The sequence below is a fragment of the Scyliorhinus canicula genome, chromosome 7 (genome assembly GCF_902713615.1).
Source record: "Scyliorhinus canicula chromosome 7, sScyCan1.1, whole genome shotgun sequence".
NCBI classification, from domain to species: Eukaryota; Metazoa; Chordata; class Chondrichthyes; order Carcharhiniformes; family Scyliorhinidae; genus Scyliorhinus; species Scyliorhinus canicula.
The window spans coordinates 55,844,356-55,858,738 of NC_052152.1; the positions used below are offsets into that span (position 1 = coordinate 55,844,356).

At 53.8% G+C, this 14,383-nt stretch overlaps 1 protein-coding gene across 1 annotated transcript in view; it reads right to left on the reverse strand.

Moving 5' to 3' along the window:
• Positions 1 to 14,383, reverse strand: part of f5 (coagulation factor V) — a 153,474-nt gene that overhangs the window by 68,897 nt on the left and 70,194 nt on the right. The window contains exon 13 of the mRNA XM_038802074.1: positions 497 to 2,636. Coding sequence (XP_038658002.1) covers positions 497 to 2,636 — 2,140 coding nt within the window. The remainder of the gene's footprint in view (positions 1 to 496; positions 2,637 to 14,383) is intronic.

Sequence of the window (14,383 nt, forward strand, 5' to 3'; positions counted from 1 at the left end):
TTCGAAAGGATATGAATGCTTTCCAGAGGATGCAGAAAAGATTAATGGGGACTTCAGTGATTCAACAGACTGCAGAAGCCCCACTTGTTTATCTAGAAGAGATGTCGGAGAGGAAACTTGACAGAGGGATTCAAAACTGTGAGGGGCCTCGACAGAATGGATAGGGAGAATGTGTTCCTCGTGGAAGAAGGGTCATGAACCAGAGGACAATAATTTAAGTGAATGGCAAAAGAACTAACTTTTTTATCCAGTGAGTAGTTAGAATGGGAATGCACTGCTTGAAGATCTGATGGAGGCAGATTCAACCAGGGTTTTTTAAAAGGGAATTAGATAAGCAGCCGAAGAGGAAAGATTTCTAGGGCTATAGGGGGAAGCGTGCAGGACTGGATTTGATGAGTTGCTCTTGCAGAGAGATGGCGGGGACAACACAATGGACTGTGTCAAGGATAAATTACCGCAAACAAAACTCCAAAACGGCATAGAATTCTATACTTACATGGCATTTCTGGAATAATCCCAAAAAACTTCTTCTGCAGCAATGAAGTAATACCTCACATTCCCGTTATGGCTACGTAAGTAATGCTCGACGATCATTTCAGGATCCCGGGACAAATCTGAATGAGTGCGTCTGTCATGAGTATAAGGGTTCATCGAATCAAAATTCGTCTCCTCTTCATCCAGTTTTTTACCACCTTCATCAAGGTCTTCATTCGCATTTGCGACGTATTCATCATAATCAAGAGTGACACCATTGTTACGTTTTGGAATTCCTACTATAATATCGTTTGAGCTGTCATCTTGATAAATTACGGCATGTTTAGGCTTAGGTTGAAATCCTCTGGGCGGCCTATGTTGATTGCCCAAAGGAATACGTACTCTATATTTAACCCCAGACTTGAAACCTCGAGGAGACATTTGTTCCTGTGATAGCTTTCTGCGTTTCATCATAATTTCAACTGCAGCTTGCCTTCTGGCATATTCTACCGTTTTGAATTGTTTAGTAGAATTGTTATGCGTTGTGAGCTTTACATATCTTCTCAAATGTTTAAGCGTTGAAACACCAACACCCTTTCCCTCCACTTGGTATGTCAAATGGCGTCCTTCAGGATTTAGAGGAACTCCCTGAAATCGAACCCTGTGGTCACCTGTTAAGTGCTTCTTTAAGTAAATAAACACCTTTTCAGAATCGTCGCCACTCTCCATTCTTGGTCCTTCTGAGACATTTATGAAGTTTTCCACGATCTCACCGGACAGCTCATTATCCGCGGTCACTTTATTTTTACCGTTATTATTTTCACTGGAGTTAGTTCGATTGTGTTCATAACTGACTGAAAGGTTAGTTGCTTGTGAAGTGGCTGCTACACCCGGTTTTGACAAGTCAGCTGGATATTTTGTTTTGCTGCCTGTACCATTTGGTGCTGTGATTATTTCATTAACAATATTGGGCCTTGTCATCTCATCGAGGACACAATCTTCACCCAAACAGTGTTGGATGGCATTTGCCTGTTGGGTGAAATTGGAGCTGTTATGTGGTTCAATTGTCTGATTATGAGCTTGTAACAGTGATTCACCAATCAATCCTAACTCCACACTTGTTTCTATTTTGACTGCCGTTCCTTTGTTTTGGTGGGTTTTCTGTCCGTCACACATTTCATTGCCGGTATGTGTTTCAATAACTTTGTCACCCTCTCCTATGAAAGCTTCAGCTTTGTCACCTTCACTATTTGTTTCTGCACTTTTTTCTCGTGGGGCTAACTCAGATTCCTCTTCTCGCTTGCCATCGGTAATGTTAACACAGCTGATGTTCTCCGCAGTTATTTGACTTTGCTTTAATGCTGACATAGGAATCTCAGCTAAACTCCTCTTGCTCTTTACAGTGAAATTCACTGTAGCATTCATGTCATTGGCATTAAATGGGAAATTGGTAATTGTGGTGGCAGAGCTTGACACAGCATTTTGAAGTACATAATTGTCATGCCTTTCTTCATAACCGCTTCCAGAAATCTCCATGTTAATATCTTCCTCCTTCATATCTGGAGTATTATTCTTTAAATGAACATCTATGGATGTGAAATTCAGCATATGTGAATCAGATAATGTTTCAGCTATTTGTGTTATGTCACTGACTATTTCTTCTAATGGCGCTTCAGGTACACGTTCACTTAATTTCTCAGGTTGTCCCAGTTCATCTTCATCCGAATCATACTCCAAGTCATCTGATATTCTTTTGTTCGGTAAACTGATCACTTTGTTTGCATCGACGGGCACTTCATCCTGAGTTCCACTGACATTTGAATGAAATTGGCTGCCTTGCTCCGTGGATGTATTAGTGTTGAGCTCTCTCGAGTCATCAGAATTACCTTCAATAAATTGGGTAATATCTTCTGCCTGTTCTACTTGTGGTTTTTGGAATGATCGCAATCCTAATTCTTTCAGTAGTTCAAGTGTTTCGTCATCAAGAACTTCTGCACTGGTTTCCTCGGGCACTTCGATCAACACTTTGTCTGACTTAGATTGAATCCTGAAGTAATGTATTGGGTATGAAATGGCTTCTTCCCCACATAGGTAAACTTTAATTCTTAACCTCATACCGTAAGTCACCTGACGTGAACTCAAAATTCCGAGAAGCCATTCACCTACGGAACAATGCACAATATCAGCAGAGCAGCAGCAAATCAAAGTACCTCATACAAAATAATAGCAGTATTATGTCCAGCATTACAGTAACAGCATTTTTTTTTAAAGTACGCTGGTCAGGAACAGATAGGCTGTGATCAAACTGCCTCATTGGAACTGCAACCGATGTTTGGACAGAGGGAATCATTAAAGCAGAAATAAACATGGATGAATAGTTCACTAATGCTTTCTACTATTATACCCATTTTTATTCACTGCCATTTTCAAGTAAAAATGATCAAATACATGATTCAAAGTAACTGACTCCTAATGAGCCTCTGTTGGAAACTAGAAGATTCTGTTGCATTAAATGTGAATGTACTGGGTGGGATTCTCTCATTCTGCGGCAGAGAATTACTGGGTGGGATTCTCTCATTCTGCAGCAGAGAATTACTGGGTGGGATTCTCTCATTCTGCGGCAGAGAATGTACTGGGTGGGATTCTCTCATTCTGCGGCAGAGAATTACTGGGTGGGATTCTCTCATTCTGCGGCAGAGAATTACTGGGTGGGATTCTCTCATTCTGCGGCAGAGAATTACTGGGTGGGATTCTCTCATTCTGCGGCAAAGAATTACTGGGTGGGATTCTCTCATTCTGCGGCAGAGAATGACTGGGTGGGATTCTCTCATTCTGCGGCAGAGAATTACTGGGTGGGATTCTCTCATTCTGCGGCAGAGAATTACTGGGTGGGATTCTCTCATTCTGCGGCAGAGAATTACTGGGTGGGATTCTCTCATTCTGCGGCAGAGAATTACTGGGTGGGATTCTCTCATTCTGTGGCAGAGTGTCCGTGCCGCCGTGCTCGGCGTCACGTTTACGATGGTGCGAATGGGCCGCCCGCAGGACCAATCCAGGGCTGCAAAAGGGGCCAGCAGGGACGGCGTGGGAAATGCGAAGGGCGTGGCGCCAGACCAGCGTCATCATCGCACGACGGCCCGATGACGTAGCGCCACGTCACTTCATGTGCACGATCGCCGCACAGCCCCCAAGACAGCCGAGATGTTCAGGGACCATGAACACGAGACGCTGCTGGACGCGGTCGAGGAAAGGTGGGTGATTCTGTGCCCAAGACGTGGCCGCCGACACATGGCCAGCATAGTCTGGCGGAATTGGCGTGAGGTGGGCAATGCCGTAAGACCGGTGGGCACACCTCACGGACGGGTGAACGGTGCCGCAAGAAGATGCACGACCTGACGAGGGCAGCCAGAGTGAGTACTCCGAGACTTCCCCCAACCCCTCACCCCCCCACCACTCCACCCCCTCACCCCACCCACCACTCCACCCCCTCACCACCCCCACTCCACCCCCTCGCTCCAGTACGCGTGCCTAACGATACATGTTGTCTTGTGAATTCCAGGACCTGCCGACGATCGTCCCGGCCCGTCTGGCGCTACTCGCCCATGACCAGTGCCAGGTTCAGATGCCCCCAGGGACGCACGCCAGGGCAGGGAGGGCAGACGGCAAGGAAGGCCTTACTCCGCCCCTGGACCACAGGACACGGACACACAGAGGATGGACACCCACGACACTGATGAAGAGAGGACGGAGAGCCAGGACAGTGACACACAGAGGACAGCCACACAGATGACGGACAGACCGGACAGGGCCCCTCAGATGGGGCTGACACAACGACCATCGGGCCAAGGCTCGACGCAGGAGACCCCAGACTTTAGATCCGATGAGGACCGAGACCTGGCAGCACTGCCGTCACCCACACCCTCCAGCATCGCAGAGACTCTCACCTCGGTTGGGAACTTTAGTGATGAGGCTTCTGGGACACTCACTGGTGCGTACCACACAGCTGTACCATTACAGCAAGTGGAGGTAGGAGCAGCCGAGGGGCTGGACGGTCGGAGGGCAGCCCAGCCCCAGCAACCAGCTGCCACCCAGACGCTTCCCGGGTTCCTAGACCTACCAGACCCACCCACAGACACAATTCATTTGGACACCCAGGGAGTAGACAAAGGGATGACGGCCAGCTTATAGCAGCTGCAGACGCAGGTGGAGGAGTCCATCCACGTCCAGGAGCAGGGAGTGGTGCACCGCGGTCATGGCTGCCACCCAGGCCGACTCCTGCTGCACCATCTGGGGAAACACCAAGACGTAGTGGTAGGGCGCGTAAGGCCTAAATGTTTGACACATAGTAAGTTGGCACGGGTGCAGGGCACAGCTTAGTTCCAATTAAACTCACTCTTAGGCCAATGCAAAATGCCTCAGTGCTATGTCCGGTGCCTGAGGGGTCGTGAAGGGGACCGAGTGGTGCGGGGGTCGAAGGTCAGTACAACAGTGAGCCCGGGTGTGTTTCCCCAGCCCCCCGCCGTCCTCGGAACACCGACGCCAGCTACACAACATAGCCATGTGATGGAGTGTCCGTGAGGCATACAGGGACCACCCCAGGTGGAGGGTGTAGCTGTCTAACGATCCGGAGCTCACACCTCATCGCAGGGCGGGTTGTCATCATTCAACATGGCACTGATCACACCCGCTTCTACACTCAATCGTGTGCGACCAGCCCATTGTGCCGCAGGTGTACGGTGCTGTGGATGTGATGTTGTGGGAGCTAGAGTTGTCAGATGGTGGGGGGTGCTGGATGGTGAGGTTGGGCGGAACGGTGGTGCCAGTGCCCATGCTCAGCGAGCCCCTACGCCCTTTAGTTGGTGAAACGTGAAGCGATCAAAGCCTCGTGTGCTCGCTCGCCAAGCCGGTGGCGTCGTGCAACCTCCCTGCCATATACAGCCCCCATGTTGTGTCTGTTGCCCCCCCCGCTCCACATCCTCCTCCTCATCTTGAGAGGCGTCCCCTTCATCGGGCTCCCCCTCTGCCTCTGCCTGCTCCTCCTCCAGCACATCGCCTCTCTGCTGGGCTATATTGTGGAGGACGCAGCAGACAACAATGATGCGGCCGACCCTCTCCGAATGGTACGGAGGGCACCTCCAGAGAGGTCCAGGCACCTGAAGCGCATCTTCAACAAGCCAAGGTACCTCTCGACCACACCACTGGCTGCTGCATGGACCTCATTGTACGTCGATCTGTGGCCTCCGTATAGGCGTCATCAGACTTAACCCAACGAGTAACCCCTGTTGCCCAACAACCAGCCCCTCAGCCGAGGGCAGGGGTGCCCTTCGAACATGGTGGGGATGAAATATTGTGCCAGTATAAATGCGTTATGCACACTGCCGGGGTACCGGGCACAGACGTGCATGATCTTCATGCGGTGGTCACAGACCACCTGAATGTTCATGGAATAGGTCCCCTTCATGTTCTCTGCTGGTGGCCGCATGGTGACGTGTACCCTATCGATTGCCCCCTGGACCATGGGTATCCTTGCCACGGCAGCGAATCCGGGCACCCTGGTGGGCGCGGTCCTCCGGGAACTGGATGTAGCAGTCCGCGATGTCATACAGGGCGTCAGTCACTGCACGGATGCACCGGTGCACCGATGCCTGGGAGATACCAGACAGGTCATCACTCGGCGACTGGAACAACCCCGTGGCGTAGACGTTCAGGGCCACCGTGCCTTGTTGGCCACCGGGATAGTATGTCCTCCCCCTGTTCCACGCGGTGCCAGATGTGCCATCAGGTGGCATTATGGGCAACGGTTTTCCGACTCATCCGGAGTCTCCTCCTGCATGTCCTGTGCGGCAGGTCCTCTAAGGACATGCGGCGACGGTAAACACGAGGCCTCATGGGGTGCCTCAGGTGCCTTGGCACTATCACCTGCTCCTCCTCCTCCTGTACCTGTCGGGCGGGCAGGCCTGCAGCCTGAGCAGGTGCCACCTGGCCCTCTGCAGCCTGTCCCTCTGCTGCAGCCGCCACTCTGAGCTGCCTCTGCCACAGGGCCACATGCAGGGCAGCGGCTCTGGCCACGGTGGCCAACATCGCTGGCTGGTTTCCCAAACATTAGGATCTGCAGGGGGTAGGGGGCTATACAACATGTTTAGGAATGGCACATTGCCACCTCTACAGCCATGTGCCATGGGCTACATGTGTGGCCCGGTTGGTTGGTTGTGCCACAGCCATGCATGCACCCAAACCCCTGCCCACACCCTCCGTGCTCCGCTCAGTTTTACCCGTCCCTCCTCATATTGAAAAAGAAGCTCAAGCCAATGTGGAAGCCGTACGGCACTGGAGGCACTACCTCGCTGGTAGGAGGTTTACCCTCATCACCGACAAGAGATCGGTTGCCTTCATGTTCGACAACTCGCAATGGGGAAAAATTCAAAATGACAAAATCTTGAGGTGGAGGATCAAACTCTCCACCTATTATTATGATATTGTATACCGTCCGGGGAAGCTCAACGAGCTCCCAGATGCCCTGTCCCGCGGCACATGCGCCAGCGCGCAGGACGACCGATTATTTCAAAGGGCCCCTTCCCTCAACCAACCGTAATGTATACTTCCTTAACATCATAGATGAATTCTCTCGCTTCCCGTTTGCCATCCTGTGCCCCGATATGACCTCCCATACAGTCATCAGAGCCCTGCACAGTGTCTTCACCCAGTTCGGGACCTAATTGCATGGAGCACGTCGGGGAGGACCTCCTGCCAGTGGGAGGTCGGGAGATTCCTGGACCGTAGGGCACGGGATGGCAAATGGGAAGCGAGAGAATTCATCTATGATGTTAACGAAGTACACATTACGGTTGGTCGAGGGAAGGGGCCCTTTGAAATAAATACTCAGTCGTTCAACGGGCTGGGATGCCTTTACCAGGTGGGCCTTGTCTGGTCTATAGAAGTGCGGTTTGCACTCCGCGCAGATCGGGCAATTCCTGGTGGCAGCTTTAACCTCCTCGGTGGAGAAAGGCAGATTACGGTCCTTGATGTAGTAGGCGAGCCGGGTGACCCCCGGGTGGCAGAGGTCATTGTGGATAGCCTGTAATCGGTCGTCCTGCGCGCTGGCGCATGTGCCGCGAGACAGGGCATCTGGGGGCTCGTTGAGCTTCCCCGGACGGTATACAATATCATAATAATAGGTGGAGAGTTCAATCCTCCACCTCAAGATTTTGTCATTTTGAATTTTTCCCCATTGCGAGTTGTCGAACATGAAGGCAACCGATCTCTGGTCGGTGATGAGGGTAAATGTCCTACCAGCGAGGTAGTGCCTCCAGTGCCGTACTGCTTCCACAATGGCTTGAACTTCTTTTTCGACTGAGGAGTGTCGAAGTTCCGAGGCGGAGAGGGTTCGGGAGAAGAAGGCTACTGTCCTACCTGCTTGGTTCAGAGTGGCAGCAAGAGTGACCTCTGAGGCGTCGCTCTCCACTTGAAAGGGGACGGATTCATCCACCGCCCGCATGGCGGCCTTGTCGATGTCCTCCTTGATGCAGTTGAACGCCTGGCGGGCCTCGGCTGACAGTGGAAAGACTGTAGTCTTAAATAGTGGGTGGGCTTTGTCCGCATACTGGGGGACCCACTGGGCGTAGTAGGAGAAAAATCCAATGCACCTCTTGAGGGCCCTGGAACAGTGAGGGAGAGGGAGTTGTAAGAGGGGTCGCATACGGTCAGGGTCATGCCCTAGGACCCCATTATCCACGACGTAGCCGAGGATGGCTAGTCTGGTTGTGCGGAAAACGCATTTCTCCTTATTGTGTGTGAGGTTGAGTTTTTGAGCGGTTTGGAGAAATCGGTGGAGGTTGGCATCGTGGTCCTGCTGGTCGTGGCCACAAATGGTGACGTTATCCAAGTACGGAAACGTGGCCCGCAGCCCGTACTGGTCCACCATTGGGGCCATTGCTCGTTGGAACACCGAAACCCCGTTCGTGACACCAAAGGGGACCTGGAGGAAATGGAAGAAGCGGCCGTCTGCCTCGAACGCTGTGTAGTGGCGGTCCTCCGGGCGGATAGGGAGCTGGTGGTACGCAGACTTCAGATCCACCGTGGAGAAGATGCGGTACTGGGCGATCTGATTGACCATGTCTGCAATCCGGGGGAGGGGGTACGCATCGAGGTGCGTGAACCGGTTAATGGTCTGGCTGTAATCAACCAGCATCCAGAACTTTTCCCCGGTCTTGACAACCACCACCTGAGCTCTCCAGGGGCTATTACTGGCCTCTATGACTCCTTCATGTAAGAGGCACTGGTCTTCGGCTCTAATAAACACCCTGTCCTGCAGGCTATACCTCCTGCTGCGAGTGGCTACGGGTTTGCAGTTAGCAGTGAGATTAGCAAAGAGTGGAGAGGGGTCGATTTTTAGAGTTGCTAAACTGAACATAGTGAGAGGGGGCAGGGGTCCGCCGAAGCTGAGTGTTAGGCTCCTGAGGTTACAATGGAAATCGAGTCCGAGTAGGAGAGAGGCGCAGAGGTCTGGGAGGACATACAGTTGGAAGTTGGAGTAGTTGGCGCTCTGTATTATTAGTGTGGCAACCGTGCGCCCTAGTATCTAGACAGAGTGCGACCCCGAGGCGAGGGAGATAGTTTGCCGTGCTGGAAATATCGGGAGCGAACAGCGTCTTACCAGGCCTGGATGAACGAAGCTCTCGGTGCTCCCGGTGTCGAAGAGGCACGGTGTCTTGTATCCATTGACTTGAACGGACATCATGGAGCTTCTGAGGTGCTTTGGTTGCGACTGGTCCAAAGTGACTGTGTTGAGTTGTGGGTAGTTGGTGGCTTGATCAGCAGTGCTGGAACGGCCCCATGATGACTGTCTGCGGAGGTCATAATCGTCGATTTGCATATTGGGTGATGGCCAAGATGGCGGTCCCCGTTGATCGCACGTGGCGGGCGGTGAGGAAGATGGTGTCCAAGATGGCCACCCCCGTTGATCGCATGTGGCGGGCGGCGAGGAAGATGGCGCCCAAGATGGCGGCCCCCATGAATCGCACATGGCCGGCCACCAGGGGGAGGATTGCCAAGATGGCGGCCCCCATGAGTCGCACATGTCGTGCGGAGGCGGAGTCGGCAGACACGCTGCCACATTGCGGGGTCTGCGGGCCTGTGAGTTGGAGGGGCGATTGTTCTGGGTAGCGTTCGAGTTTGAGGTTTTGGTTTTAGCCAGGCATACCTTCGCAAAGTGTCCTTTCCGTCCGCAGCTACTGCAGGTCGCATTGCGGGCCGGGCAGTGCTGCCGTGGGTGTTGGGGCTGGCTGCAAAAGTGGCACGATGGCGCTCCGTGGTCGGCGGGTGGCTGCGTGGCGCAGGCCTGGGGTAGTCTCTGAGGCCGGGGGTCCACGATGGGGTCGCGGGTCGGCTGGGAACGAGTTTAAACTTTGAAAAGCGCCCTCCAACGAGATCACTAGTGTTACTGTGTCCTCCAGGTTCTGGGCCCCTTTTTCGAGGAGACGCTGGCGCACATAATTGGATCGGACCCTTGCAACATACACATCTCGGACGGCGAGTTCCATGTGCTGGGAGGCTATCACAGCCTGGAAGTTACATTCCCGTGTTAGAGCTTTTAGGTCGCGCTGGTAGTCTTCTAGCGACTCTGCAGGGAGCTGGCGGCGGGTAGTAAAGATATAAAGATATGCCGTGCGTAAACTTCATTTACAGGCCGCACGTGCAGGCGGTCGAGTATCGCGATGGCCTCGGTGTACGAGTCGGTACTATCAAGTTGAGTTGAAATGCGATGGCTCACCGGTGCGTGTAGAAGACTGAGTTTCTGCTCTTCAGTAACAGCGGAGGTAGTCAACGCAGCCAGGTAGGCCTTGAAGCACCGAAGCCAATGCAGAAATATTTCCTTCACTTCTGCGGCCTATGGATTGAGTTCCAGTCTGTAGCCACCTGGGTTGGCCACTTCCCAACTTTAAAATGGAGATTCGCTAAGAATGCAGGGAAATTCAGCCAAGGACAGAAAAACATTCAGGTGCAAAATCTCCCGTATATTAGAAATTGCAGGACATCCAGTGGCGGCGATGACGTAGGACGCCGCACATTTGGGAGCTCCCGTTTCAAACGGACTTTTCGGCTCTTTTTAGAGCCCAAAACGGAAATTTTTCGACGTATCCCGGTGGGAGAAGGTGTGCTGATCGACTTTCTCCGCAGTTCATGACTCGAACTCGGAGTGGAAAGGGGGATAAAACAGCAGCAGCTCCCCAGAAAAAATGGGGGAAGGAATCCAAGATGGCGGCCGGCGGAGCTCCAGAGGAGTGGAAGCTGTGGGCCCAGGAGCAACAAGCTGCTCTCCTCCACTGTTTTGCAGATTTCAAGGCTGAGGTACTGAGCTCTCTGCAGGAAACGAACAAAAGGCTCTCGGAGATTCAGACGACCCAGGGTGCTGCCATCAAGGCATTGCAGACGCAGGCCACTGAACGAGAGGAGGAGGCCGTGGTCCTCGTGAGTAAGGTGGAGGGGCACGAGGCACTCCACAAGAAGTGGCAGGACCGCTTCGAGGAGCTTGATCACCTCATGAGGCGGAAAAATCTGCGGATCTTGGGCCTTGCGGAGGGGCTGGAGGGGTCGGACCTGACAACCTACGTGGCTACGATGCTGAACTTGCTAGTGGGGGCCGGGTCTTTCCATCTGCCCCTGGAGCTGGAGGGAGCCCACAGGACACTCGCCAGGAGGCCTAAGGAGAATGAACACCCGCGTGCGGTGCTGGTGAGGTTCCACCGGTTCAGTGATCGGGAGTGTGTGCTGCACTGGGCCAAGAAGGTGAAGAGCAGCAAGTGGGAGAAAGGGATAGTACGGATCTACCAGGATTGGACTGTGGAGGTGGCTAAGCGGCGGTCCGGGTTTAATCGGACGAAAGAGGTGCTTTACAAGAAAAGATAAAGTTCAGAATGTTGCAGCCTGCACGCCTGTGGGTAACTTATTTGGACCGGCATTATTATTTCGATTCCCCGGAGGAGGCATGGGCCTTTGTGCAGACGGAGAAACTGGACTTGAACTAGGGGTTGGGGGTTGCGGGGTCGGTTGTAATACTTTATTGCTGGTTTCTGCTGTTGCTGTGTTCTCTTTTTCTGTACTTTTGCAATTTTGATATGGTTATTTATGGGGTGTTGTTCTGTTTTTTTTTGTGCTGTGGGGCATTGTTTGAGTTTTGTTTCTTGCGGGGAGGGTTGGGGGGGGTTTGTTGTATTCTATGTCGGGTTGGGGGTATGGAGTGGGGCTGGTATTTGGGAGCTGCGTCAGAAGGGTGCGGTGGGGCAGTGCGAAAGCGCGGGCTTTCCTCTGGTTTCCCGCGCTGGGGGCTGGGGGGTGGAGACGATGACAGGGGAGGCGGGGCCTTAACTGGTACTTCCCCGCGCTGGAGCGGTGCCTGGAGGAGGGATAGGATGGGGGATGATCCCACTTTGGGAGGGGTCGGGTTATTGGCGGGAGTTTCCGGGGTCAGCAGAAGTTAGCTGACCCACGGAAGTACAATGGTGGACGGTTCGCGGCTGGGAGGGTTCCTAGCCTTGGGGGGGGGGGGGAATACCTTTGCTGCTGGCAGGGTCAGGAAGGAGCTGGTGGGGGCCGGGGGGACAGAGGTGAGGTGTTGTCGCTGTGGGGACTGGGTCGGGCGGGGGGTGCTGGCCTGGGGCGGGCAGTCGACGGGGTTTGGCTAGTCGACGGGGGAGGGGGGGGGCGGGACGCCCTCTGATCCGGTTGGTCACCTGGAATGCGAGAGGATTGAATGGGCCGGTGAAGCGGTCGAGGGTACTTGCTCATCTGAGGGGGCTAAAGGCAGATGTGGCAATGCTTCAGGAGACCCACCTGAAGGTGGCGGATCAGGTCCGTCTGAGGAAGGGGTGGGTGGGGCAGGTTTTCCACTCTGGGTTGGATGTGAAGAACCGGGGAGTGGCGAATCTGGTGGGGAAAAATGTGTCGTTTGAGGCATCGGAGGTGGTGGCGGATAAGGGGGGTAGGTATGTTATGGTTAGGGGCAGGCTACAAGGAGAGAAGGTGGTACTTGCTAGTGTGTATGCCCCAAATTGGGACGATGCGGGCTTTATGAGGCGTATTTTGGGACGGGTCCCGGATCTAGAGGCGGGAGGTCTGATCATGGGGGGGGGGGGGGGGGGGGGGGGACTTCAATACGGTGTTGGATCCTTCACTGGATCGGTCCAGCTCTAGGACGGGTAGGAGGCCGGCGGCGGCCAAGGTACTGAGAGGGTTTATGGACCAGATGGGTGGGGTGGATCCATGGAGGTTTGTAAGGCCGAGGGCACGCGAGTACTCTTTCTTCTCCCACGTTTATAGGGTCTACTCTCGGATAGACTTCTTCGTGGCGAGTGGGGGACTGATTCCGAGAGTGGAGGAGGCCGAGTATTCGGCCATTGCAATCTCCGACCACGCTCCGCATTGGATCGAGTTGGAGATGGGGGAGGTGCGGGACCAGCGCCCGTTGTGGCGGTTGGATGTGGGGTTGTTGGCGGAGGAGGAGGTGTGTAGGAGGGTCCGTGCAAGTATTGAGAGGTACCTCAAGGTGAATGATACGGGGGAGGTCCAGGTGGGGGTGGTCTGGGAAGCCCTGAAGGCAGTGATTCGTGGGGAGCTGATATCCATCCGGGCACACAGGGAGAGGAGCGAGAGGAGTGAGAGGGATAGACTGGTGGGAAAGATGCTGGAGGTAGACAGGAGGTACGCAGAGGCACCAGAGGAGGGACTGTTGGGGGAGAGGCACAGCCTGCAGGCTAAATTTGATTTGCTGACCACTAGAAAGGCGGAGGCACAGTGGAGGAAGGCACAAGGGGCAGTGTATGAACATGGTGAAAAGGCGAGTAGGATGCTGGCTCATCAGCTCCGCAAGCGGGATGCGGCTAAGGAAATTGCTGGAGTGAGAGACAAGAGTGGGAATGTGGTGTGGAAGGGGTAGAGGTGAATGAGGTCTTCAAGGACTTTTACGGGGAACTGTACCGGTCAGAGCCAACGGGGGAGAGGAGGGGAATGGAGAGGTTCCTCGACGTGCTTTCTTTCCCGAAGGTGCAGGAGGAGCAGGTGGAGGGTTTGGTTGCGCCGATTGAGCTGGAGGAGCTAGTTAAGGGGATCGGGCAGATGCAGTCAGGGAAGGCACCAGGGCCGGATGGGTTCCCGGTGGAATTTTATAAAAAGTTTGTGGACCTCGTGGGCCCCTTGCTGGTGTGGACACTTAATGAAGCGTGGGAAGGGGGGACTTTGCCCCCGACGATGTCGCGGGCGCTGATCTCGTTAGTCTTAAAGAGGGACAAGGACCCCCAGCAGTGTGGTTCATACAGGCCCATATCTCTCCTCAACGTAGATGCCAAGGTGCTGGCAAAAATCCTGGCCACCAGGATAGAGGACTGTGTGCCAGGGGTTGTACACGAGGACCAGACAGGGTTTGTGAAGGGAAGGCAGCTGAACACGAATGTGCGGAGATTGTTGAATGTCATCATGATGTCGGCGATTGAGGGGGAGGCAGAGATAGTGGTGGCGCTGGATGCGGAGAAGGCATTCGATAGAGTGGAGTGGGGGTACTTATGGGAGGTGTTGGGGAGGTTTGAATTTGGTGAAGGGTTTATTGATGGGTGAGGCTGCTATATGAGGCCCCGATGGCGTGTGTGGCCACGAATGGGAGGAGGTCGGAGTACTTCCGGCTTTACCGAGGGACCAGGCAGGGTTGCCCCCAAGTTCCCAAGTTCAGTTCGTTATCTTGGCAGCTCTCAAAGAACTCTTGACTGTGACTCTCAACTCGGAGAGACTTGCCTAGCAGCTGCACCAACAAGTAAGTGTCCAGTCAATGCACGCTACGAGATAGGCGCTCCTAACCATTAGTCCATACCAGCTGGAAGCCTGCAGTCTCAGGATCGAACGAGAGGCCAATTGTTCCCCTGAC